Source organism: Mauremys mutica, chromosome 1 (genome assembly GCF_020497125.1).
Source record: "Mauremys mutica isolate MM-2020 ecotype Southern chromosome 1, ASM2049712v1, whole genome shotgun sequence".
Lineage (NCBI taxonomy): Eukaryota > Metazoa > Chordata > Testudines > Geoemydidae > Mauremys > Mauremys mutica.
In genome coordinates this window covers 9,975,087-9,999,720 of record NC_059072.1, presented here as the reverse complement: position 1 = coordinate 9,999,720, position 24,634 = coordinate 9,975,087, and the positions used below count along the sequence as shown (strand labels likewise).

The 24,634-nt window shown below is 57.4% G+C and overlaps 1 protein-coding gene across 7 annotated transcripts in view; it reads right to left on the bottom strand.

The window, feature by feature from the left end:
* The window catches only part of PLXNA4 (plexin A4), a 684,054-nt gene that overhangs the window by 59,079 nt on the left and 600,341 nt on the right, over window positions 1-24,634 (bottom strand). For all 7 annotated transcript variants that reach the window (XM_045028652.1, XM_045028642.1, XM_045028659.1 and 4 more), the window contains 3 exons: window positions 23,378-23,646; window positions 19,012-19,078; window positions 11,408-11,554 (listed from right to left, as the gene is read on the bottom strand). In XM_045028652.1, the coding sequence (XP_044884587.1) occupies window positions 11,408-11,554; window positions 19,012-19,078; window positions 23,378-23,646 (483 nt within the window). The remainder of the gene's footprint in view (window positions 1-11,407; window positions 11,555-19,011; window positions 19,079-23,377; window positions 23,647-24,634) is intronic.

Below are 24,634 nucleotides of genomic sequence, written 5' to 3'. Positions count from 1 at the left end.
TACCATTAGCCTTCTTGGCAACAAGGGCACACTGTTGACTCATATTCAGCTTTTCATCCACCGTAACCCCTAGGTCCCTTTCTGCAGAACTGCTGCCCAGCCATTCGGTCCCTAGTCTATAGCAGTGCATGGGATTCTTCCGTCCTAAATGCAGGACTCTGCACTTGTCCTTGTTGAACCTCATCATATTTCTTTTGGCCCAATCCTCTAATTTGTCTAGGTCCCTCTGTATCCTATCCCTACCCTCCAGCGTATCAACCACTCCTCCCAGTTTAGTGTCATCTGCAAACTTGCTAAGGGTGCAGTCCACACCATCCTCCAGATCATTAATGAAGATATTGAACAAAACCGGCCCCAGCACCGACCCTTGGGGCACTCCACTTGATACCGGCTGCCAACTAGACATGGAACCATTGATCACTACCCGTTGAGCCCGACCATCTAGCCAGTTTTCTATCCACCTTACCGTCCATTCATCCAGCCCAGACTTCTTTAACTTGCTGGCAAGAATACTGTGGGAGACTGTATCAAAAGCTTTGCTAAAGTCCAGAAATAGCACATCCACTGCTTTCCCCTCATCCACAGAGCCACACTGATGTCCAAACTCAAGGTGGCCACCTGGCTTCACATTCGACAATGGAAACAAAACAGCCTTTTGCAGACTCAATCAAAAGATGCAATTAGATCTAGGCACCTTTTCAGGATAAGGCAGGGAGGTTCCTTCTTTCCCTACCACAGCATCACAGAATCATAGAATATCAGGAGGTCATCTAGTCCAACCCCCTGCTCAAAGCGGGAGCAACCCCAACTAAATTATCCCAGCCAGGGCTTCGTTAAGCCTGACCTTAAAAACCTGTAAGGAAGGAGATTCCACCACCTCCCTAGGTAACCCATTCCAGTGCTTCACCACCCTCCTAGTGAAAAAGATTTTCCTAATATCCAACCTAAACCTCCCCCACTGCAACTTGAGACCATTACTCCTTGTTCTGTCATCAGCCACCACTGAGAACAGCCGAGCTCCATCTTCTTTGGAACCCCCCTTCAGGTAGCTGAAAGCAGCTATCAAATCCCTCCTCATTCATCACCTAGAACTGACCCTTGGAGGAAGCAGCCAGCCCTTTTTACCAGCTGGTTGGGCCCTTCTGGTAGCTCCCAGCCCTTCTAGCTGCTGGAGGACCAATTCTCACTGGTTCCACCTGCAGTTGACCCTGGGAGGGCTTTTCTTAGGCCATTCTTGGAGGTCTAAATTTGTTTCTTTGAGTGGGGTGTGCCACAGCACAGGGCAACAAATACTTTGTACAGCCCATCACAGTCCATTCCAGTGAAAAGGTCCTCAGGGTGGGGATGGGAATGGATGTTCTCCCTTAAACTGTGAATGGGGTTGGGAGAGATTAGATACACAGATACTCTCATAATGGAACAGGAGCAGTGACTGTCCAGTCCCTGATGGTGACTAATGCCACCTGTTCTGGAGGAAGATGTCAGCTCCCAATAATGCCCATTGTGTGTATCAGCACTCGGATAGTACCTGTGATGTGCGCCCTAGGGAGATGTCAAGCTATTTTAACTTTGTTGCCTTTCAGTTTCATGGGGTGTCCTCTCCTTATGGGATTAGAAAAACTCCCTCTGGACCAGTCATTCTATGATATGCCTTGATCACATCACTTCTCACTTTTTTCTTTCCCAGACCAGTCATGCTGGAGGGACGAGGGGAGAACACGACTTAATTTGGAGGTAACTCTTCAAAGAGCAGGGCAGGGGCTCCCAAACGCTCTGCTTTGGAAACGTAACCCATCTCTGCGGGAAATCCAAACCAAACGCAGAGAGGGAACCATTATGCCTGTCACCTCCCTGTACTTGCAAAGGCCAGAACCATAGTTTCTCTGGGCTGGGGGCTGTGTAGCCTCTGTTCCCGTCTCTTTCCCATTATACTGCACTGCAGATAGCTGGATTCTTGCAGCCCCCGCAGCTGTACAAATCTGAGCTCTCCCTGCCTCTCACTTGTTTCTCAGCCAGTGTCCAGTTTTCAGTGCAGTTCTACACTCCTCCTCCCATGCAGTGCAATTTAAACACTGTCGTCTGGTGTACATATCAGTGGAGGTCAGGCCTCTTTATTCAGGTTTTTTATGTAACACATTTATTACTTGCCGAAAACAATCCCTTTTCAAGGCCCCGAAACTCAGAGAGACAAGCTGTGGAGCTTGGAGCTAACTTCCTCCATGCATTGCAACTGTGGGGTGAACTGTCCGCTCCCGAGTGGGACAGCTGGAGATGCCCCTAATGAGTCTCTAAGCATTCCCCATAACCAAATGCATGGCCGTGAAAAACATGTCACAGACTGTGAAATCTGCTCTTCCTTCGTGAAAACTGGGGTTTTTTGGTCCACTTTTAACCTATACTATATAGATGTCACAGGGGAGACCAGCGTTTCTCAAACTGGGGTCCTGACCCAAAAGGCAGTCATGGGGGGGCTCACAAGGTTACTGTGGGGGGGTCATGGTATTGCCACCCTTACTTCTGCGCTGCATTCAGAGCTGGGCGGCTGGAGAGCGGCGGCTGCTGGCGAGGCACCCAGCTCTGAAGTCAACGCTCCACCACCAGTAGCGCAGAAGTAAGGGTGGCAATACCATACCATGCCACTCTTACTTCTGTGCTGCTGCCTTCAGAGCTGGGCGTCTGGAGAGCGGCAGCTGCTGGTGTAGGGCCCAGCTCCACAGGCAGCACAGAATTAGTGGTGGCAATACCACGGCCTCCCTACAATAACCTTGCGCTCCCCCAGAGCCTCTTTTGAGTGGGGACCCCCACAGTCACAAAGCTGTGACAGTTCAGATTTAAATATCTGACAGGATGAAATTTATGACTTTTAAAATGTATGACCATGAAATTGACCAAAATGGACCATGAATTGGTGGAGCCCTATCCATAATGCCCTGGGCTGGTGGACATCCCCTTTGCCCCTTTCATGTAGGCTGCGGGATCCAATGGGGGGTTTCTCCAGGATCCCCCAGGATACAAATGGCCAGATTCACTCCAACTCAGCAAACCGAATCCCACGCATGCCTGGAGAGATTCTGTCTGGGGAGGGCAGCTTTAAACTCCAGTGGGGTTGCCACAGGACTCCTCTGGTGGAAGCTGACCAGAAGATGAGTATCCCCTGCCTGGCCTGGTTCCACCCCTTCCAGGACTGGTTCCAACCATGTATTGGGTTGCATGGGACAGCTCCAGTCCCCATGGAAGGGCAGAGCTTGCAGGCAGCTTGTGCCTGGGGACTTTCCATTGCAGCCTGGCTGCGCTCCGGGTTAGGGCAGCCAGTGGGTGACGCGCACCCCAGGACCGTAGTTCTCACAGTGGTCCAGTGAAAGGCACAGACACACTCCTTAGAGCCGGGAGGGGGAGGCTCCTGGTGGCTTGCACTGCTTTATTGTGCTTTCCAGCTAGCTAGTCTTGTATGGGCTGTGTGCTTCACCGAGACTTTGATACTCACACCAATGCATGAGCAGCCAGCACCCAGCCATTCACAACCTGTCCCCGAGCCCTGCAGAGAACCACCAGACAGCTCCTGAGACGAGACATTTCTGCTCCCCCTTTGTCACCTGCCCTGCTTTACCCAGGCCTCTCCTGGGAGGTCACTGGAAGAGCTGAGGGAAGGCTTTGCAGGTGTGTAATGCCACATTGAGCGGCAGCAAGCTGGGCACCAATCACGGAGGCAGCATGGTCTAATGGACAGAGCACAGGAGCAGGCGTCTGGAGACCTGGGTTCTAACCCCAGCTCTGCCCTTGAGCTGCTGGGTGACCTTGGGCATATCATCTCTTTGTGCCTCTTTCCCTTCCCATCTCTTATCTGCTTACATCACAAGCTCTTCAGGCACACGCTGATCCCATACAGTGTGTATATGCAGCACCCTGCTCTCAGCTGGGGCTTCTAGGTAAATAATAATCACAGCCTGGGGATGTTTACACTGCAGTCACGCCTGGACACATCTGTGCTGTGACATGGAGACAACTGCACCCAGAGGCTTGAGGACAGCAGTGGGGGAGTGCCAACTCTTCCTCGCCTGCTCTTAGCCCTGGAAGGAGGCATTCAGTGGCAGTGCTTGGCAGAAATCAATCCAGGAGGTAATCCCCAAAGAGGAGAGACACAGGAGAGCCCTTTCATGGCTCATTAGTGGTTTCTTTCCCTCTGATGGGCCTTACTCAAGGGCTGCTTGGAGAATTTTTCTCCGAACAGGGTACGGTGTCGACCGATGTTAATTGATTAGGCTATTAGTTCTACAGCCGTCGCAGTGCGCGGGGACCACACAGTGTGCGCCTGCCGCTCAGAGACAGACACGCGCTCAACATTTATCGGACACCCCACCACACACACCAACTATAAAATCCTCTCAACAGCTTCAAAGGGACTTTGGGGCCTTTGCTCCTCTGCCTTATTTGTGTCAATTTGTGTTATTTGTGGTTGGACAGGAGATGGGTCATCGTTCATTCCCAGCAGAGGAAGGCAGGGAGGTGGTGCAGGGTGAGGGGCTTCACATCTAGTGTCTTACTCTGCACAGAGCCGCTGAGCGTTTGCAACTCCCAGTGAAGGCAATGAGCGCTCAGCACCTTGCAGACTGGGAGCTAAATGGCTCTAAGTAGGGTGACCAGATGTCCCGATTTTATAGGAACAGTCCCGATTTTTGGGTCTTTTTCTTATATAGGCTCCTATTACCCCCCACCCCCTGTCCTGATTTTTCACATTTGCTGTCTGGTCACCCTAGCTCTAAGATACGGAACAATCTAGGTGAGCTTTATAAAAGGCTTGTAGACCAGGCAGAGGTTCACTCCCATGTGATTAAGGCACAGAACATCAGGTGGCGCTATTAGAGACAGCACTCTCAGTTCTATTGCTCTGAATGTATAGGAATCAGAGTTTGGAGAAATGCTCATTGTCGACTGTGATGCAACTTTTTTTTCGAGCCGAGCATCTGACCACTAAAAATCTGTTCTCCCGTCATCTCTCTCTGACTGACGATTCCTTAGGTACCTGCTGCCTCCAGGGGGCACTCACACCAGTAGACAGAACATTACACAATGCCTAGACATTGCCTTCCTCTACAGCATGTGGGCGCAGGTCACTTACTGGGATTATCTGGGTGTTTCTCACTTAAATCACTTCCCTGTCACTGCAGGGACCTCAGGCACCTGGTGCACCTTGGTCCCTCTTACTCTGCCTGTGGCACATCACAGTTTAATCTCCTGTGGGCTGCAATACTTTGGTCTCATTTTGGTGGTTGGGGGTGGTGTTGGTAGCGTGTCATACACAAGAGGTTAAACTACAGGATCTGGTGGGTCCTTCTGGCCTTGAACTCTAGGACTCCGTGACGTCACTTTCTAGATAGACCAGCAGGACTTTGCTGCCATGGATGGGCAACCCAGTTTGGAGCTGAACCAGCCCCAAGCAGTGTAACCTAGTCAGCCAGGCACATGGGTGAGGTTCAGAAACCCCCGACGGCAATACTGACTCCCTAAATTGCTTCACTTCCCCTCATTCTGTTTTCAGTAATCATTTAAATAAAGCTATGAATAATAAAACATTGTATATAAAAAACCTCATCCTTCCCCAACCCTAGACTGGCACCTCATGGCAATTGCTACAAACAGCCGTTTCCAAGTGTCATGTACCAGGGACCCTGGGCATGTTGGGTGGATTAGGATCGTATAGCCACACCCTGGCACATGCCAAACCCTGTGATTGCTCTCCAGACATAGTGCAAAACTCTTCAGAGGCGACCAGCTGACTTAGAGAGGGGAGGGATCGGGATTTGCTTCAATGGCATTTCTATCACGTTAACAGCAATCTAAAGCAGTTCTTCCTTTGTTTCATTTTTTAAAACAACTCCAAAACAACATCTATTTACGGGGAAAAAACAACCCAGTTGAAACAAGAGAGAGACCAAAAGGAAGAAAAGCCTCATTCGTATTCTGCTTCTTTTTAATCTCCATCGCCGGAGCTGATCTCTGCAAATCGGCTAAGATTCCTATCGGGATATATTTGCCTGCTCTTGAGATGTAAGAGGGAAAGCTGATTAACATCAAACAACACACAAGTGAATGGAAGAGAGCTCTGTTCAGGCTGATGCATAATTACTACCCCGTCTTTATATCCACCAGCCTTAAAGGATTGGAGGGATTTCCTTGGTGGAAAGGATTCCTCTGTCAATCTGGGTCTCTATTTTTCTCTCCCTTGCCGTGTTTCTCAAAGTGAGATCTGGGCCCCATGACACTAGGTGTGGACAAGCACGTAGTGAGACAGTCCCTGCCCTAACAGCTTACAATCTAAACAGGCAAGACAGACAAAGAGCAGGGAAACGGAAGAATTATTATTTTATACACATGCAGTGGAGGCACAGACAGATTAAGGGACTGGGCCATGGCCACACATGGAGTTGGGGCCTGACCCTGCACTCTCCTGAGTCCCTGCCCAAGTTCTGGACCACAAGAACATCCTTCCCCTTATCTCACACCCCTCACCTCATTAGCAAAGCAATTAATCACTCTCTCTTTCCTATTCGCTCGCCCTCTCTTTTCCCCAACCCCTTTTCTCTGAACACCCAAGGGTAGCTTGAGGAGTTGGGTGGGTTTCCCCTTGCATTCCCGCTTCACTTGGGGTGCACACACAGGGAAATATCAAGTGGAGTAGGGAAGTGGTATTAACTTTGTATACAGCACTAGAGACAACATTATTGGAGCCCTGGTTTTGGTTCCCATACTTCAAAAAGGGTGAAGACCAATTGGAAAAGGTTCAGAAAAGAGCCACGAGAACGATTTGAGGTCTGGAAAACTAGAAAACCTGCTTTCTAGTGGAGAGACCTAAGAAGTTGAGTCTACTTAATTTATCCAAGAGAAGGTCAAGGGAGGACTTGGTCCTGGTCTGCAAGTACCTACACAGGGAAGAGATTTCTGATACTTGACAGCTCTTTAGTCTAACAGAAAAAGGCAGAACACGATCCAAGGGATGGAAGCTGAAGCTAGACAAATTCAGGCTACAGATAGGCACAATTTTTTTTTAACAGAGAGTGCAATTAGCCATTGAAACAATTTACCTAGGGACATTCTCCATCACTTGAAGTCTTTACAACAAGACTGGAAAAAAGAGATGCTCTGACTCATGTCATGGGCTTGATGCAGGAACTGTGGCTCAGATTTTCCCTGGCCTGTGGTTTATAGGCAGTCAGGTTGGATGAGGCCTTAGAGGCTATAAATTTTAGACTGATGTGGGGGAGTTCTGTGGTTTGCTGTGGGGGGAAAGTCTGGCTTTCCTTTTGAGAAGCTATGATAGATCTTTACACTGAGTTTCTGCAATGCAAACCTTGGTGCTAAATGCCTCAGCAGAGTGAACGGGAAGTGACTTTTCATGTGGAATACCTTTAAGAGTGGATGTGAAGGATGCTGTTGGGAGGAAGGGGTCACAATACTGAGATGCTGTGTGAACCAGCTCTAGAACAGGATGGCTTTTGTAGAAGCTAGGGATGGAAAAGACCTACTAGCTCATCCAGTCTATCTCAACACTGGCCAAGGAAGGGTCATTCTCTCTGCTTTCTTCAGTCTAAAGCAACGCGGCTTGTCCCATGTTCCTTAGGAGACTGTTCCACAGGTGAATAGGTCCTCCAGTCAGTAAGTTATACTTGATATGCAGCCTCAGTATTCCCCACTCCATTTCATCCTGTTTATCCTAGTTAGGAGCCGATAGACAATAGTCACTGTTAAAAGCCAACACTTGGCCGCAGTTAACAGCACTGTGAAGCTACCGCAGTATTACACTCAGAATAGGAAATCAACTGCAGTAAGGGATATAAACCCTCATGCTTCAGGGCATAACCCAATCATTCTTAGGGGTCAGGAAGAAACTTCCTTGGGGTAGGTAAATCCATAACTACCTTCTGCAGGGTTTTTGATACATTCCTCTGAAGCAGCTTGTACGGCCAATCTCAGAGACAGTATACTGGGCTAGATGGAATTTGGGTCTGATCCATTATGGCCATTCCAATGGGTATGTCTACACTACCTGCCGGATCGGCGGGTAGTGATCAATCTACCAGGGACTGATTTATCGTGTCTAGTTTAGATGCAATAAATCGATCCCCAATCACTCTGCCGTCGACTCCTGTACTCCACCACGGCAAGAGGTGGAAGCAGAGTCGACGGGCAAGTGGCGGCAGTCGACCCTGCGCTGTGAGGACACGAGGTAAGTTGACCTAAGATACGTTGACTTCAGCTACGCTATTCTCATAGCTGAAGTTGCAAATCTTAGGGCGAAGCTCCCCCCCAGTGTAGTGTTCCTGCAAAATAACTGTGGTATCTCAGAAATCACAGTATGGCAACTTGGAGCAACTACTGGATATTTCATGGATGTTCTGGAGATGATAACGACCAATGATCTTTGGAAAAGTTATCAGAATTTTTCCCGACCTCAACAAAGCTTCTGTTCAGGGCTGGCTTGAGTTTTAGGTTCCATATTCCAGGATGTTCTTATTTGCTTTGAACCAGCTGATTCTCCTGTCTTTAACCCTTTAATTCCTATGTACCACTTAGGCACCACATTGGGAGCTGCTCAAAGATCAAAGGTGTTGCTGATCTGAGACTTCTCTACATCAGCGAAATGACCTGCCACTGACAATGGATGTCAAAGAGGGGGTCACCCCAGCTTCTGTTCAATGGTTTGACAGCATCAGTCTGCTGAAATTCTTTGCTCACACACAGCTGATCTTCCTGGGGAAGCCTGCAGCTCCCTACCTGTCCTCACCCATCCCCATGCCTGCCCTCCTCACTTCCCCAGCCGCGACATCACATAGCTTCTCCCACTGCACAGCTGCTGGGCACAGCTGCAGCTCCCATGTCAACCACCTGCCGCAGCTGGTCTCCCGCCCCCACGCGCATCGTCCCTGGGCACTGCCGTCCTTCAGTTCCCTACCTCCATTTCCCCTGACGTAGCTCCCCTCCTCTACTGCTTCTGTCTTCCCCATTGCTCCAGCTCCCCCACCAGCTGCCACTGTCCTTTATCTCTGCTAACAATGCCACGGTGGGAGGGTTAACTGAGAGCTGGCGCGGCTATCTCCTCAGCACACAAAACTTGTGTTTTTGCTGGTGGGTGCTCCACCCCCGCTCTGCCCTGCTCCCACTCTGCCCCCTCACCAGGGCCCCACCCCCACTCCCTCCCCTGAAGCTCCCTCCACTCACCCCCCCACTCGCGTCTCTTCGCCTCCTCCCCCAAGCACCTCCCGCCTGCTACTTTCTGCCCTCTCCTGCCTTAAGGACGAGTGACGAGGGGAGAGGGTGGAGAGGAGTCAGCAGTGGGGGCCTCGGGGGAAGAGGTGGGGTGGGAAGAGGCGCAGCATGGGCGGGGTCACAGGGGAAGAGGCACAGCATGGGCGGGGCCACGTGGGAAGAGGTGGAGCAGGGGTGGGGCCATGGGAGAAGAGGCAGAGAGTGGGGGCGGGGCCATGGGGGAAGAGGCGGAGTGGGGGCGGGAAGAGGCATGGCATGAGCGGGGCCACGGGGAAGAGGCGGAGTGTGGGCGGGGTCACAGGGGAAGAGGCGGGGTGTGGGCAGGGCCATGAGGGATGAGGCAGAGTGGAGGCGGGAAGAGGCGCAGCATGGGCGGGGCCATGGGGGAAGAGGCGGAGTGGGGGCAGGGTCACAGGGGAAGAGGCGGGGTGTGGGCGGGGCCACGGGGAAGAGGCAGAGCTGGGGTGGGAGGAGGAACAGCGTGGGTGGGGCCACGGGGAAGAGGCGGAGTGTGGGCGGGGCCTTGGGGCAGTGTGGGCGGGGCCTCGGTCTGTGGCTGTAGAGCACCTCCTATTTTTTCTGTGGGTGCTTGAGCCCCGGAGCCCCCACAGAGTCGGCGCCTATAGCCTCGTCATACAGGAGATCTGGGATTCTTACCCTCGCCTCTTCTCCCTGCCAGCACAAATTGCACGAACCATAAACCAGCCAGGCGGTTACTCGGCTGTCACTACGTTACCGGGGACACATCTTCATCCCCACTGCAAATCCTGCACGCAAGTCATAGTCGTCCTGCTCCATAGTCTTCGTGCAGGGGGTGAGGGGTGCAGTACAAACCCGCACACGCAGATGGGGAGAGGAAAGGAATTGCCCCCTGTCCATATGTCCTAGACAAATGAAACGCACGGAGCTGCTGAGGCGGCAGGGACTTCACACGGGGAAACGCCGCAGCAGGAGCCTCTGCCCAGTGTGGGAGTGAGCATTGGGGAGGAGCCTCGGTCCGATGGCAGAGAGGAGAGCGGAGGAGGGACGCTGTGGCCAGGCAGAGGGAGCAGGATGGAGGGCACTGGTGCTCCCTATTAACCAGCATCAGCGAAATGCCAGCCTCCTGGGGCGGAGCAGTGCGAGATCCTCCGGCAGAAGCACCACAGAAGTCGGGGGTGGGTTGCTCAGAGGAAGGGTCGGCTGAAGGCTGCAGGGGCAGGAAGGTCCCGGGCGAGAGCTAGAGGGAGAAGGACTCGGGGGGCCAGCTGAGGAAGGGCAGGGAAGAGCTGACAGGCAGGACAGATGGGTGAAAAGCAGCCCTGCACCTACGGGTGGAGGGCTGTTGGAGGTCAGAGCAGTAGGGAAGGAGGCCAGTGGAAGCTCAGAGGGAGGGGTGGAAGGCCCCCCAGAGGTCTGAGATGCCAGGGCAGTGCTGCAGTGGGGTCAGAGGCCCGTAGGAAGCTGTGAGCCTGGCTGCGGGGGATGGAGGGATATAGGCCTGCTCCCCGGAGCGACAGAGTAATCCGCTCTCAGCCATTTGCTTCTCATGAGCAATCTCTCCCCATCTCTCCCCCACCCCAGCGTACACGGCCACGGTGGGACACAAAAAGCATATCGCGAGCTCCGTTTGCAAGCACAGGCAGCCCCGCGAGCACAGGCCGCCCCGAAGCACTCTCTTTGCAGGAACCCGAGCACTGCGGTTTGGGGATGGCTGTTAGCGTAACCTCGGCCTTCGTGGAGTTGGTGCCCAAAGAACGTGCCCCTCGGACTAGCAGCAGATGCAGAGTTCCACTGGGGCGCAGTCAGCGTACATCACACTGAACCAGCAGCAGTGCAGCCTCGCCCTGGTCTGGAGCTCAGATCTCACGCCCTCACTCGGCACCACAAATGGCCCCCCCATGGTCTGTCTCCTCCCGCCTTGTTCCCTTTATTCTCTTCACACACACACGGCCCTGTATGAGTCTCAGCCAGGCCCACACACAACCTGCCAGCTCTCCCTGCACACCGTGCTGCCCAAACCCTGCCTGAGGAGACGCTGGTCCAGCAAGGCTGTGTCCTTCCGGCAGCATAAATGGCCATTGTCCAACCTGGCAGCAGCCCGGCCGCCGACCCCTCCGGAAGACACTTTCCCCAGCAGATCCCAGGGGCTGCTCTGAGCACTCACCAGCGTCTTGTAGTCAATCTGCTGCCGGATGAGCTTGTCCTCGCTCAGCGAATAGCGGGCTTCCCCGGTGATGGAGTCAATGGGGCCCTTTTCCATCTGCTGTTTGATGGCGCAGAAGAGGGAGAACAGCGGCTCGCCAGCGCATTCCTGCACGGAGACACGAGGGAGGGAAACCCGGTGATGTCCGGTGCCGCAGATCATCGGTTCCTACATGCCGGCTTCCAAGCACAAGCCCAGCCCTAAAGGGGGAACCGTCTCCTGCCGGGCTTTGGTACTGCACTGCTGGCACTTGGCCCAGGGTCACACGAGCCCCCACCCTCTCTGCTCCAGACGACTCTCCTCTTCTCTCCTTCCATTCCATTCCCCGTCCTCTCACCCCTTTCCCACTCATCCCCCCACTCTCCTCCCACTGCTTCTCTCTCCCCGGCACGTCCATCCATCCCCTTTCTCTCCCAAATGTCATAACGCTCCTCCCTTCCCCTTCACGCCCTCCGCGCTCCTCCCCTCCCCTCTCCTCCCCTCTCCTCCCCCTCCCCCTTCCCTGCACTGCTTCCCCTCCCCCCTCCCCTCCCCCTTCCCTGCACTGCTTCCCCTCCCCGCTCCCCTCCGCCTTCCCTGCACTGCTTTCCCTCCCCGCTCCCCTCCGCCTTCCCTGCACTGCTTCCCCTCCCCGCTCCCCTCCGCCTTCCCTGCACTGCTTCCCCTCCCCGCTCCCCTCCGCCTTCCCTGCACTGCTTCCCCTCCCCGCTCCCCTCCGCCTTCCCTACACTGCTTCCCCTCCCTCCTCCCTTCCGCCTTCCCTGCACTGCTTCCCCTCCCCCCTCCCTTCCGCCTTCCCTGCACTGCTTCCCCTCCCCCTCCCCTCCGCCTTCCCTGCACTGCTTCCCCTCCTTCCCTCCCCTCCGCCTTCCCTGCACTGCTTCCCCTCCCTCCTCCACCTTCCCTGCACTGCTTCCCCTCCCTCCCTCCCCTCCGCCTTCCCTGATCTGCTTCCCCTCCCTCCCCTCCACCTTCCCTGCACTGCTTCCCCTCCCTCCCTCCCCTCCGCCTTCCCTGCACTGCTTCCCCTCCCTCCCCTCCGCCTTCCCTGCACTGCTTCCCCTCTCTCCCCTCCGCCTTCCCTGCACTGCTTCCCCTCCCCACTCCCCTCCCCCTTCCCTGCACTGCTTCCCCTCCCCCTCCCTCCGCCTTCCCTGCACTGCTTCCCCTCCCCCTCCCCTCCGCCTTCCCTGCACTGATTCCCCTCCTTCCCACCCCTCCACCTTTCCTGCTCTGCTTCCCCTCCCCCCTCCCCTCCGCCTTCCATGCACTGCTTCCCCTCTCTCCCCTCCGCCTTCCCTGCACTGCTTCCCCTCCCCCCTCCCCTCCGCCTTCCCTGCACTGATTCCCCTCCTTCCCACCCCTCCACCTTCCCTGCACTGCTTCCCCCCCCCCTCCCCTCCGCCTTCCCTGCACTGCTTCCCCTCCCCGCTCCCCTCCGCCTTCCCTGCACTGCTTCCCCTCCTTCCCTCCCCTCCCCCTTCCCTGCACTGCTTCCCCTCCCCGCTCCCCTCCGCCTTCCCTGCACTGCTTCCCCTCCCTCCCCTCCCCCTTCCCTGCACTGCTTCCCCTCCCCGCTCCCCTCCGCCTTCCCTGCACTGCTTCCCCTCCCCCTCCCCTCCGCCTTCCCTGCACTGCTTCCCGTCCCCCTCACCTCCGCCTTCCCTGCACTTCTTCCCCTCCCCCTCCCCTCCGCCTTCCCTGCACTGCTTCCCCTCCCTCCCCTCCCCCTTCCCTGCACTGCTTCCCCTCCCTCCCCTCCGCCTTCCCTGCACTGCTTCCCCTCCCTCCCCTCCCCCTTCCCTGCACTGCTTCCCCTCCCTCCAATCCCCCTTCCCTGCACTGCTTCCCCTCCCTCCTCCCCTCCACCTTCCCTGCATTGCTTCCCCTCCCTCCCCTCTGCCTTCCCTGCACTGCTTCCCCTCCCTCCTCCCCTCCCCCTTCCCTGCACTGCTTCCCCTCCCTCCTCCCCTCCACCTTCCCTGCACTGCTTCCACTCCCCCCTCCGCCTTCCCTGCACTGCTTCCCCTCCGGCCCTCCCCACCGCCTTCCCTGCACTGCTTCCCCTCCCTCCCTCCGCCTTCCCTGCACTGCTTCCCCTCCCCGCTCCCCTCCGCCTTCCCTGCACTGCTTCCCCTCCCCGCTCCCCTCCGCCTTCCCTGCACTGCTTCCCCTCCCTCCCCTCCGCCTTCCCTGCACTGCTTCCCCTCCCCCCTCCCCTCCGCCTTCCCTGCACTGCTTCCCCTCCTTCCCTCCCCTCCGCCTTCCCTGCACTGCTTCCCCTCCTTCCCTCCCCTCCGCCTTCCCTGCACTGCTTCCCCTCCCCCCTCCGCTCCGCCTTCCCTGCACTGCTTCCCCTCCCCGCTCCCTTCCGCCTTCCCTGCTCTGCTTCCCCTCCGTCGGTCCGCCTTCCCTGCACTGCTTCCCCTCCCCGCTCCCCTCCGCCTTCCCTGCACTGCTTCCCCTCCCCGCTCCCCTCCGCCTTCCCTGCACTGCTTCCCCTCCCCCCTCCCCTCCGCCTTCCCTGCACTGCTTCCCCTCCCTCCGCGCCGCCTTCCCTGCACTGCTTCCGCTCCCCCCTCCCCTCCGCCTTCCCTGCACTGCTTCCCCTCCCCCCTCCCCTCCACCTTCCCTGCACTGCTTCCCCTCCCCCCTCCCCTCCGCCTTCCCTGCACTGCTTCCCCTCCGTCCCTCCCCTCCGCCTTCCCTGCACTGCTTCCCCTCCCTCCCTCCGCCTTCCCTGCACTGCTTCCCCTCCCCCCGCTCCTCCGCCTTCCCTGCACTGCTTCCCCTCCCCGCTCCCCTCCGCCTTCCCTGCACTGCTTCCCCTCCCCCCTCCCCTCCGCCTTCCCTGCACTGCTTCCCCTCCCTCCCCTCCGCCTTACGTGCACTGCTTTCCCTCCCCCCTCCCCTCTGCCTTCCCTGCACTGCTGCCCCTCCCCCCTCCCCTCCCCCTTCCCTGCACTGCTTCCCCTCCCCGCTCCCCTCCGCCTTCCCTGCACTGCTTCCCCTCCCCGCTCCCCTCCGCCTTCCCTGCACTGCTTCCCCTCCCTCCCCTCCGCCTTCCCTGCACTGCTTCCCCTCCCCGCTCCCCTCCGCCTTCCCTGCACTGCTTCCCCTCCCCGCTCCCCTCCGCCTTCCCTGCACTGCTTCCCCTCCCCGCTCCCCTCCGCCTTCCCTGCACTGCTTCCCCTCCCCCCTCTCCTCCGCCTTCCCTGCACTGCTTCCCCTCCCCTCCCCTCCCCCTTCCCTGCACTGCTTACCCTCCGTCCCTCCCCTCCGCCTTCCCTGCACTGCTTCCCCTCCCCCCTCTCCTCTGCCTTCCCTGCACTGCTTCCCCTCCCTCCCTCCCCTCCGCCTTCCCTGCACTGCTTCCCCTCCCTCCCCTCCTCCTTCCCTGCACTGCTTCCCCTCCCTCCCTCCCCTCCGCCTTCCCTGCACTGCTTCCCCTCCCTCCCCTCCGCCTTCCCTGCACTGCTTCCCCTCTCTCCCCTCCGCCTTCCCTGCACTGCTTCCCCTCCCCCCTCCCCTCCCCCTTCCCTGCACTGCTTCCCCTCCCCCTCCCCTCCGCCTTCCCTGCACTGCTTCCCCTCCCCCTCCCCTCCGCCTTCCCTGCACTGATTCCCCTCCTTCCCACCCCTCCGCCTTCCCTGCACTGCTTCCCCTCCCCCCTCCCCTCCGCCTTCCCTCCAGTGCTTCCCCTCTCTCCCCTCCGCCTTCCCTGCACTGCTTCCCCTCCCCCCTCCCCTCCGCCTTCCCTGCACTGATTCCCCTCCGTCCCACCCCTCCACCTTCCCTGCACTGCTTCCCCTCCCCCCTCCCCTCCGCCTTCCCTGCACTGCTTCCCCTCCCCGCTCCCCTCCGCCTTCCCTGCACTGCTTCCCCTCCTTCCCTCCCCTCCCCCTTCCCTGCACTGCTTCCCCTCCCCGCTCCCCCTCCGCCTTCCCCTCACTGCTTCCCCTCCCTCCCCTCCCCCTTCCCTGCCCTGCTTCCCCTCCCCGCTCCCCTCCGCCTTCCCTGCACTGCTTCCCCTCCCCCTCCCCTCCGCCTTCCCTGCACTGCTTCCCCTCCCCCTCCCCTCCGCCTTCCCTGCACTGCTTCCCCCCCCCCGCCCCTCCGCCTTCCCTGCACTGCTTCCCCTCCCTCCCCCTCCCCCTTCCCTGCACTGCTTCCCCTCCCTCCCCTCCGCCTTCCCTGCACTGCTTCCCCTCCCTCCCCTCCCCCTTCCCTGCACTGCTTCCCCTCCCTCCAATCCCCCGTCCCTGCACTGCTTCCCCTAACTCCTCCCCTCCACCTTCCCTGCACTGCTTCCCCTCCCTCCCCTCCGCCTTCCCTGCACTGCTTCCCCTCCCTCCTCCCCTCCACCTTCCCTGCACTGCTTCCCCTCCCTCCTCCCCTCCACCTTCCCTGCACTGCTTCCACTCCCCCCTCCGCCTTCCCTGCACTGCTTCCCCTCCTTCCCTCCCCTCCGCCTTCCCTGCACTGCTTCCCCTCCCTCCCTCCGCCTTCCCTGCACTGCTTCCCCTCCCCGCTCCCCTCCGCCTTCCCTGCACTGCTTCCCCTCCCCGCTCCCCTCCGCCTTCCCTGCACTGCTTCCCCTCCCCCCTCCCCTCCGCCTTCCCTGCACTGCTTCCCCTCCCCCCTCCCCTCCGCCTTCCCTGCACTGCTTCCCCTCCTTCCCTCCCCTCCGCCTTCCCTGCACTGCTTCCCCTCCTTCCCTCCCCTCCGCCTTCCCTGCACTGCTTCCCCTCCCCCTCCCCTCCGCCTTCCCTGCACTGCTTCCCCTCCCCGCTCCCTTCCGCCTTCCCTGCTCTGCCTCCCCTCCTTCCCTCCGCTTCGCCTGCACTGCTTCCCCTCCCCGCTCCCCTCCGCCTTCCCTGCACTGCTTCCCCTCCCCGCTCCCTCCCCCGCCTTCCCTGCACTGCTTCCCCTCCCCCCTCCCCTCCGCCTTCCCTGCACTGCTTCCCCTCCCCCCCTCCCCTCCGCCTTCCCTGCACTGCTTCCGCTCCCCCCTCCCCTCCGCCTTCCCTGCACTGCTTCCCCTCCCCCCTCCCCTCCACCTTCCCTGCACTGCTTCCCCTCCCCCCTCCCCTCCGCCTTCCCTGCACTGCTTCCCCTCCTTCCCTCCCCTCCGCCTTCCCTGCACGGCTTCCCCTCCCTCCCTCCGCCTTCCCTGCACTGCTTCCCCTCCCCGCTCCCCTCCGCCTTCCCTGCACTGCTTCCCCTCCCCGCTCCCCTCCGCCTTCCCTGCACTGCTTCCCCTCCCCCCTCCCCTCCGCCTTCCCTGCACTGCTTCCCCTCCCGCCCCTCCGCCTTCCCTGCAGTTCTGTCCCTCCCCCCTCCCCTCTGCCTTCCCTGCACTGCTTCCCCTCCCCCCTCCCCTCCCCCTTCCCTGCACTGCTTCCCCTCCCTCCCCTCCGCCTTCCCTGCACGGCTTCCCCTCCCCCTCCCCTCCGCCTTCCCTGCACTGCTTCCCCTCCCCCCTCCCCTCCGCCTTCCCTGCACTGCTTCCCCTCCCCCCTCCCCTCCGCCTTCCCTGCACTGCTTCCCCTCCCTCCCCTCCACCTTCCCTGCACTGCTTCCCCTCCCTCCCCTCCGCCTTCCCTGCACTGATTCACCTCCCCGCTCCCTTCCGCCTTCCCTGCACTGCTTCCCCTCCCCCCCCGCCCTCCCCTCTGCACTGCTTCCCCTCCCTCCCCTCCACCTTCCCTGCACTGCTTCCCCTCCCTCCCCACCGCCTTCCCTGCACTGATTCACCTCCCGCTCCCTTCCGCCTTCCCTGCACTGCTTCCCCTCCCCGCTCCCCTCCACCTTCCCTGCACTGCTTCCCCTCCCTCCCCTCCGCCTTCCCTGCACTGCTTCACCTCCCCGCTCCCTTCCGCCTTCCCTGCACTGCTTCCCCTCCCCGCTCCCCTCCACCTTCCCTGCACTGCTTCCCCTCCCTCCCCTCCGCCTTCCCTGCACTGCTTCCCCTCCCCCTCCCCTCCCCCTTCCCTGCACTGCTTCCCCTCCCTCCCCTCCCCTCCCCCTTCCCTGCACTGCTGCCCCTCTGCTCTGTCCCAAATCAACGAGCTGGATCATTGTCCTCTGGTGTAAATCCTGGAGAAAACAAGTTAATAATCCTAAGCAACGTGGCCCCTTTCTCAGCTCCTACACCCGTCTGCCATTTAATTAGCTTATCTGCCTGCCGCATGTTGCTCCCATGTGCCCGTCTAGTGCCCTTACCAGGCTGGTGTCTAGGCTAGGGCGGGAAGACAAGAAGCTGAAGGTGGGGGGGGGAATGTATCTTATAAAAGCAGAGCTTTAGCGAGTCACCTCGTTTGAGCCCCTCTTTTCATCTGAAAATGGGAACCTGGTACTAGGAGCTACTGAAATTACCATCCAGGGACGTTCCAAACCTTCCTGCTAGGAGAGGCTGTGCCTTGGGGGCGGCTGGCTGGCTCAGGGGAATGGCACTGGGAGAGAGTCTTTTGCCTCCAGCTGGCCAGTTCCCATCCTGCCCCGGAGTGGCTGGAAGGACGAGGAATCTGACGTGTGCTACTGGAAAGCTCAGGCCCATGTCTGAAGTCCAAGTGGGTTCTGTCTCTAGGGTGGGGGCCCAGGGGCGGCACGGTGGGCTCTCACAAGGCAACATCATAATGAGCACCTCTGCTGGCAGTCTCAGCATGGGAACCAAGGCTACAATACCATCTCCTCCCTAGTGAATTCAGTGCTGGTGTCTTGCACACTGAACGTCTTGGCCACCCACAGAGCACGCAAACTTCCACTGCATGCTACTCAGGAGAAACCCTGTTAGGGGTGGGTCTGAAATTCATACTCCGTGGGCCTCTCATTCCTGCCAATTCTGCAGGCGAGGGTGCCAGTGCCATGGACAGAGAACCAGACTGAGAACCGCCAACTCCTCCCACCTAGCCCAGCTGTCAGGAATGGCTTTCTGTCTGTGCTGGGAGGAGAGGCTCCAGGCTATCACGGAGGCAGCACACTCCCCTCCTGACCTTTGGAAAGGTCTAAGCCCAGGGTGAAGGAGGTCTGGTGAGGAGCCTGGTATGAGAGTTACCGAACTGCCTTTGAAAACCAGGATAAGGTAAGGCCTCCTCGTCACCAGCCACTGGACCCAGAAGGTCCCACCAGTGAGGATAAGGGTCTGGTGGGGTCAGAGCTGCACTCTGAACGGGCTGTGATAGAGCACAGCCTGAGCTTTCTGCTGCAATGTGCTCCCTCACCTGCTCACTGAGGCCCCATCCTGGCAGAAACACCCCTCAGGGACCCATCTCTTGTACACTGCCGACAAAAACCTGCCAGCCAGCTGCTCTGAGCAGCGTTCCGTCCTCCTGACCTCCTCTTGGTCTCACCCAGTTCTCACGCCTTCCTACTGCCCCTTTCTCGCAGCATTCAGAAATAATGGCCTGAGCCCGTGATCCCTTTCCTTAAGCCTGGCCCTCCTTGCAGCAGGGCCTGTCCTTTCTCGTGTGTCTGGAAAGCGCCCAGCACCGTCTGCCCACCCCCACCACCAAATCATCCATGAGTGATGTGGTCTCATGGCCAGGCGGGCCACCCCCTCTTACCTTGAGGAACTTGTACAGCAGGAAGGTGAACCAATTAGTGAGCATCTTCTCTGCCACAGACTCCGTCCTACAATCACCCCCGGAAGAAAAAGAGAATGGGAGATGGTTAGTCACGCTGATCAGACGGACCGAAGGAGCTTACTGCTAAGGGTAAGAGGTGTCTGAGCAGGTCAGGGCCACGCACGGGACAGCCCGGGGTGGCAGCAGCTTGCCGTCCCCTTACTGAAGCAAACTACAGAGCATTGATTATTACTGGGACGAGCAAACCAGATCAGACTAAATCAAAAGCACCTGAAATCTTTTCCCACCCACCAAAATGACTGCAAACCTTTATTTGGAGGTTTGGAAAACTCTGGATTAACTTCTCTCCCACCACACGCCATGCCCTGCACCTTCTGGCTTGGATTGAAAGTGCCTGCGTACTGTGTGAGATATCCGATGAAGTGGGCTTTAGCCCATGAAAGCTTATGCTCAAATAAATGTGTTAGTCTCTAAGGTGCCACAAGGACTCCTGTTCTTTTTGTGGATACAGACTAACATGGCTGCCACTCTGAAACCACACACACAAGGACACACTGGAAATGTCCAACCGAGAGGGCTCCAGGGGCCAAGTGCCCCCCATGTGTAGCTCCAGGAAAGTCACTGTCTGGGTTGGCCATAAGATTCTGGTTACCCATCAGGAAGGAGGAGAGTCTGTGAGACTTTGGGCAGGTCACTTAGCTGCTCTGTGCTTCACTTCCCCAGCTGTACAATGGGCTCACCACATCGCCCTGCCTCCTGGGGCCATTAAAGATTGTCAGGCGCTCAGACACTGCGGTGATGGGGGCCAAATAAATCCCTAAGATGGATCCAAACCAGTGGAGGAAATTCACCTGTCGCTGAGTATCAGGGCAGCTGGATCTGTTGACGGAGCTGGGGGAGTTAAAAGCCCTCCTCAGAATTGTGGGGCTCTCGCTCTGTTACGAGTCGATCCGTACTCAAGCAGAACCCGCACTGACTCTCCAGTGGGAGCTCTGCCTGGCGAGGGACTGAGTCAAAACCGCCGCGCCAGACACCAGTTACACCGGCATGAACCCAGAATAACCCCAGCATGGTCAGGGACGCTCCTCTGGGTCTCTGTGCGGTTCCTCTCTCTCTATTGTTAGGACACGCGAGTTTGCTGAACCACCAGAATGTCCTTGTTTCTCTTAATGCCGCCTCTCTGCTCTTGGTGTACCTCACTGCCCTGACTTAAAGACTTGTCGGCTTCCTTTGGTTCCTAGCTAGTTTTGCTTCCTGCTTTGCATGCATAAGCCACACGCTGCGGGTCTGGATGGCAACCATTGCAGGGGCGTGGGTTTGTATGTTCGTTCCTGCGTCTTTGTATTCTGGGAGCAGCCTCCATTCAGTCCAGAGCCCCACTGTACGAAATGCCGCGCAAACACACATTGAAGATCCCGCTTCCCTGAAGAGCCTGTTTTCGATTGAACACTGTTCCCATTAGAATGTCTCCGTTCCCGCGGATACCTCTCGCCCGGTCCGGGGGTGGTGAAAGCAGACCCGAACTTCCAGGCCCTGTCTGACAGGACCATGCTCCTTTTACTATGCAGCCCGGTGAGCTGATAACAAGCTCTTGCCAGCCTCAGAGTCTAGTCTGGGAACTCCCCGGTGCCTTTTCTGTATTTCCTTTCCCGCCGCCTCTGGCTGCCCAGGTGGCTGTGTATGCAGATTTCCCCCTTTCGAATCTGCCTGATTCGCCCACCCGCTTCATTCAGTGATTGCCACTAGCCTGTTGGTTGGTTGCTGTGTCCCACACGGCCCATGATCACGGAGTGTCACGCAGCCTGGTGCTCACATGACCCGTGTTCATGGCACAGCCTGACGCCTGCTGCTCCCTGAGTTTCACACGACCTGCTGCTGCAGCACAAAGATGGCCTGATGCTCACAGTGCATCCTGTGGCCTGGTGTTTCGCGAGTGTCATGCAGCGCACAGCTCGTGGCATGGCACGGTGCCCACGCTGCACCACATGGCCCGATGGTGCAGCGTGCTGTGCACCCTGGGGCAGTGCCCATTCTGCATTATATGGCCCAGCCCTGAAGCCTCATGCTCACCGCATGTCATAAATCCAGTTCCACGTCGATAAAGAAAACCGCATGCCCTGTTGGCCCTGCCGGCTCTGGGGACCCTGATACCTCTTTATTCAGTTATGGATCTAGCATCCTCAGCACTGTCACAGAGATGCTGCAATGGGATTTTACCAGCTAGCACCAGATGGGAAACCCTCTCCGACCGTCTCCTTCCTCCCGGCAGACATGCTGACCCAGACCGTGGAGGGAGGGATTCAGGCTCCGCAAATGAGTGAGATTGCTGCTTGCCAGCAGAGGCTCCATGGGGGAGAAGGAGTTAAGCACCAAGCAGCCTGGCCCCCATCATGGCCTAGCAACAACCTCATTCGCATTCCAAAGTAGAAAAGGGCCTGGGGGCTTTCGTGTTCCCTTGTAAGATCAGAGGGTTCTGTTCCGGCACTGCCCAGCGGGGGACCTCTATTTCAGGAGAACAAGCACCTCGCTGACCTCTGCCAGTGCGCTCCCGCCTTGCACTCAGGTGGAAGCTTCTGCGCAAGTTCCAGGGGACTCGTGCAGTTTGTCAGGAGGAGGACGGGGCAGAGAGAACAGGTGGCGGGAGAAGACAAGGGGGGTTGGGCAGAAAGGGAACAGTGTCCAGAGTGGAGGAGGAGAATGGGGGAAGAAAAAAGAAGCAGAGACAAAGGGAGGAGAGGGAAGGAGGAGCGGGGGGAAAGAGAGGGCGGCTGGAAGCGAGAGCAGGAGATGCAAAGATACCAGAGACACCTCCAGGAGGCGAATGGCTGGTGGGAATTTTGCCAGCACAGCTGTAAGCCTAGAATTATGACAGCGGGTAGTTACTTTACAAGAGTAAAACAAAATACAAGCAAGAGCTGCTTTGTGCTCCTGGCTCCCTACTCAGCAGCCTCAAACGCTGAGAGACGGCTGCACTTGTCCTCTGTTCCACTGATACTGCTCGATGGGCTGCGTGCCACGTAGCGCCCTCCCTCGCAGACGGCACCAGGCGTTCCTCCGCCAGAGCCGCTCGCTCCGTTGTTAACAGCACGGCCAAATTATACGGAGGGCCAATCTCTGCTCAGCTTGTGCTGGTGTAACTCCACTGAGGCCAGTGGGGTGACTGGGGATTTACACCAGTTTCACTGAGAGCAGAGAGAGACCCGGAACGTCTGGCTTGTCCTGGGAAAATCAAGCAGGGTCAGGTGGGTGACCCATTCCATTGTGCAGAGGTACTGATGGGGACTAGCTGGGAGGGTTCATGCCCTGGCAAAAGGGGGGAGCATTAGCTGAAGACAGCACAGCAGATTTATGACTAGAGGACTTCCAGGCACTGGTGTTTTAAATGAGACCCTTCAACTCCAGCAGGAGCCAGCCCAGGCTTCTGCCCCAGCTCAATCACTTTGATTTGCTCAGTCTACTCCGCTTCCTGGTTTCAGATGGAGGCAGAGACACTGTGGGTGCAGTGGTTCCAGCTTGGATCATACCCAACATACCCTCCTTGAGAACTCCTAACAGAGCCACGGCACCCCAGGACTTCACAGTCACCACTATACTGCTCATTGGTGCCACTCAGGGCTTGGCAGCCACAGCAGGGATAGAATTTGCATCCTGGTGCTCCTAAAGACAGTGCTTGAATGGAGATGCAGTCCCTGTCACTGGAGCTGAAGGAGACTCTCCATTTGCTCATATTGGAACAGGGACTGTGACACACAGCTGAGCAGTTCTGGTGCCATCCAGTAGTGGGCAGTGGTGCACATACACTAACCTAGTGGTTGTCAAACGTCTAGCTCATGGGTGGTGTATTTATATGGCCTGCATAACGTACTTAGATTATCAGGCTTTCATTTAAAAAAAAAATAAAGTCAGTTTCTACCTATTGTGGCTTCAGAAACAACCTTCTAGATGTGACCTTCTAGATTTTTTTCCAGAGATTACAGATTGAAAACTTGTCTGTAAGCAAAAAACAAAGAAACAAGAACAACCCATCCCTCCGGACACTGCGTATAAGCGAAGCAGGAAGGCCTGCCTGAGTCTGCAAGCAGCCTGAAACAAGGACTTGGGGAACTGGAATGCTCCTGCCCCAGATCATCTGGTTGAACGATCAACTTTAAACCCCAATGGTGACACCTCAGTGTCAACATTAACTATTTAATCACTGATTATTTTAGTGGCTGGGGAGGACCAAGAGTGGGAGCTGCTGCTGGGAAGGAAATTCAGGGAAGAGGAGAGTACCAAAGAGAGGAGGATGCTGCCAGTAGAGGGCAGCTGGGTGCACACACTAGCCAGCCGCCGAATGGTGACTCACCTCCTCAGCAGCAGCTTGGGGTGGTTTTTGCTCTCCAAGTTCTTGTCAATGAGGTCGGCCAGGAGCTGCTTGAGGACATCGGTGGCGTACTCCAGCTTGCTCTGCAGCACGGTCATGATGAGCGAGGCCACGTTGCCACGGTCCCGCATGGAGAAGCTGCGCTGGGACTCCAGCGTGCGGATGAAGGACAGCAGGAACACCTTGTTGTTGATGAGTTGGGCGAAGAGCTTCAAGCCTTTCTCTACCCGCTCCTGCCGATAGCCGGGGACCTGGGGGGGAAGAGGAAAATGGCTTCCTTCATATTCAAGCCACCATAGGCACTGACTCCACGGGTGCTCCGAGGCTCAAGCACCCACAGAAAAAAATAGGGGGTGCTGAGCACCCACCAGCCACAGTAGTAGGGTAACCAGATGTCCCGATTTTATAGGGACAGTCCCGATTTTGGGGTCTTTTTCTTATATAGGCTCCTATTACCCCCCAACCCCTGTCCTGATTTTTCACACTTGCTGTGTAGTCACCCTACACGGTGGTTCCGGCCCCCGGGGCTGCCCGCCGATCAGCTGTTTGGTGGGCCCAGGCATGGCAACGGGAGCATCAAGTGGCTGGCAGGAGGCACTGGCGGGGCCTCGGGGAGGGGGCAGAGTGAGGGCAGGGCCTCAGGGCAGAGCAGGGGGTGGAGCATCCCCGGGGAAACAAAAAGTCAGCGTCTGTGAAAGCCACTAACTCTCCCCTGATTTCATGGCCTGATGAGGTCACACTGCAACAGTGTACACCATTGTAACGAGGGGCCAGGCCATGCCAGCTCCTACTAACCCGCCCCACACATGCACTCCACCCCATTGGCACTTGGCTCATGCCAACCGTGACACCAAACACCCCTGTATTCACACCCTGCACACAAATCATCTTTGTACAATATATGCCTGCCGAGGTATCATTTGAAAACTAACAACTCACTGATCATTAATATTCTTGCATAAGGTACGTACATGATGGGTATTAAGGGTTGTGAATCTATGCTGGCATTATAACCGACGTCTGTGCCCAGATCCACGCTGGCGGGGGGGGTCGACCTAAGATACGCAATTCAGCTACGTGAATAGTGTAGCTGAAGTCAGTGTATCTTAGGTCGACTTACCTGGCCACGAGGACGGCGGCGAGTCGACCGCTGCTGCTCCCCCATCGACTCCGCTTCTACCTCTCGTGAGCTGGAGTTCCGGAGTCGACGGGGAGCACACATACAAGTGGGGGAGGAAA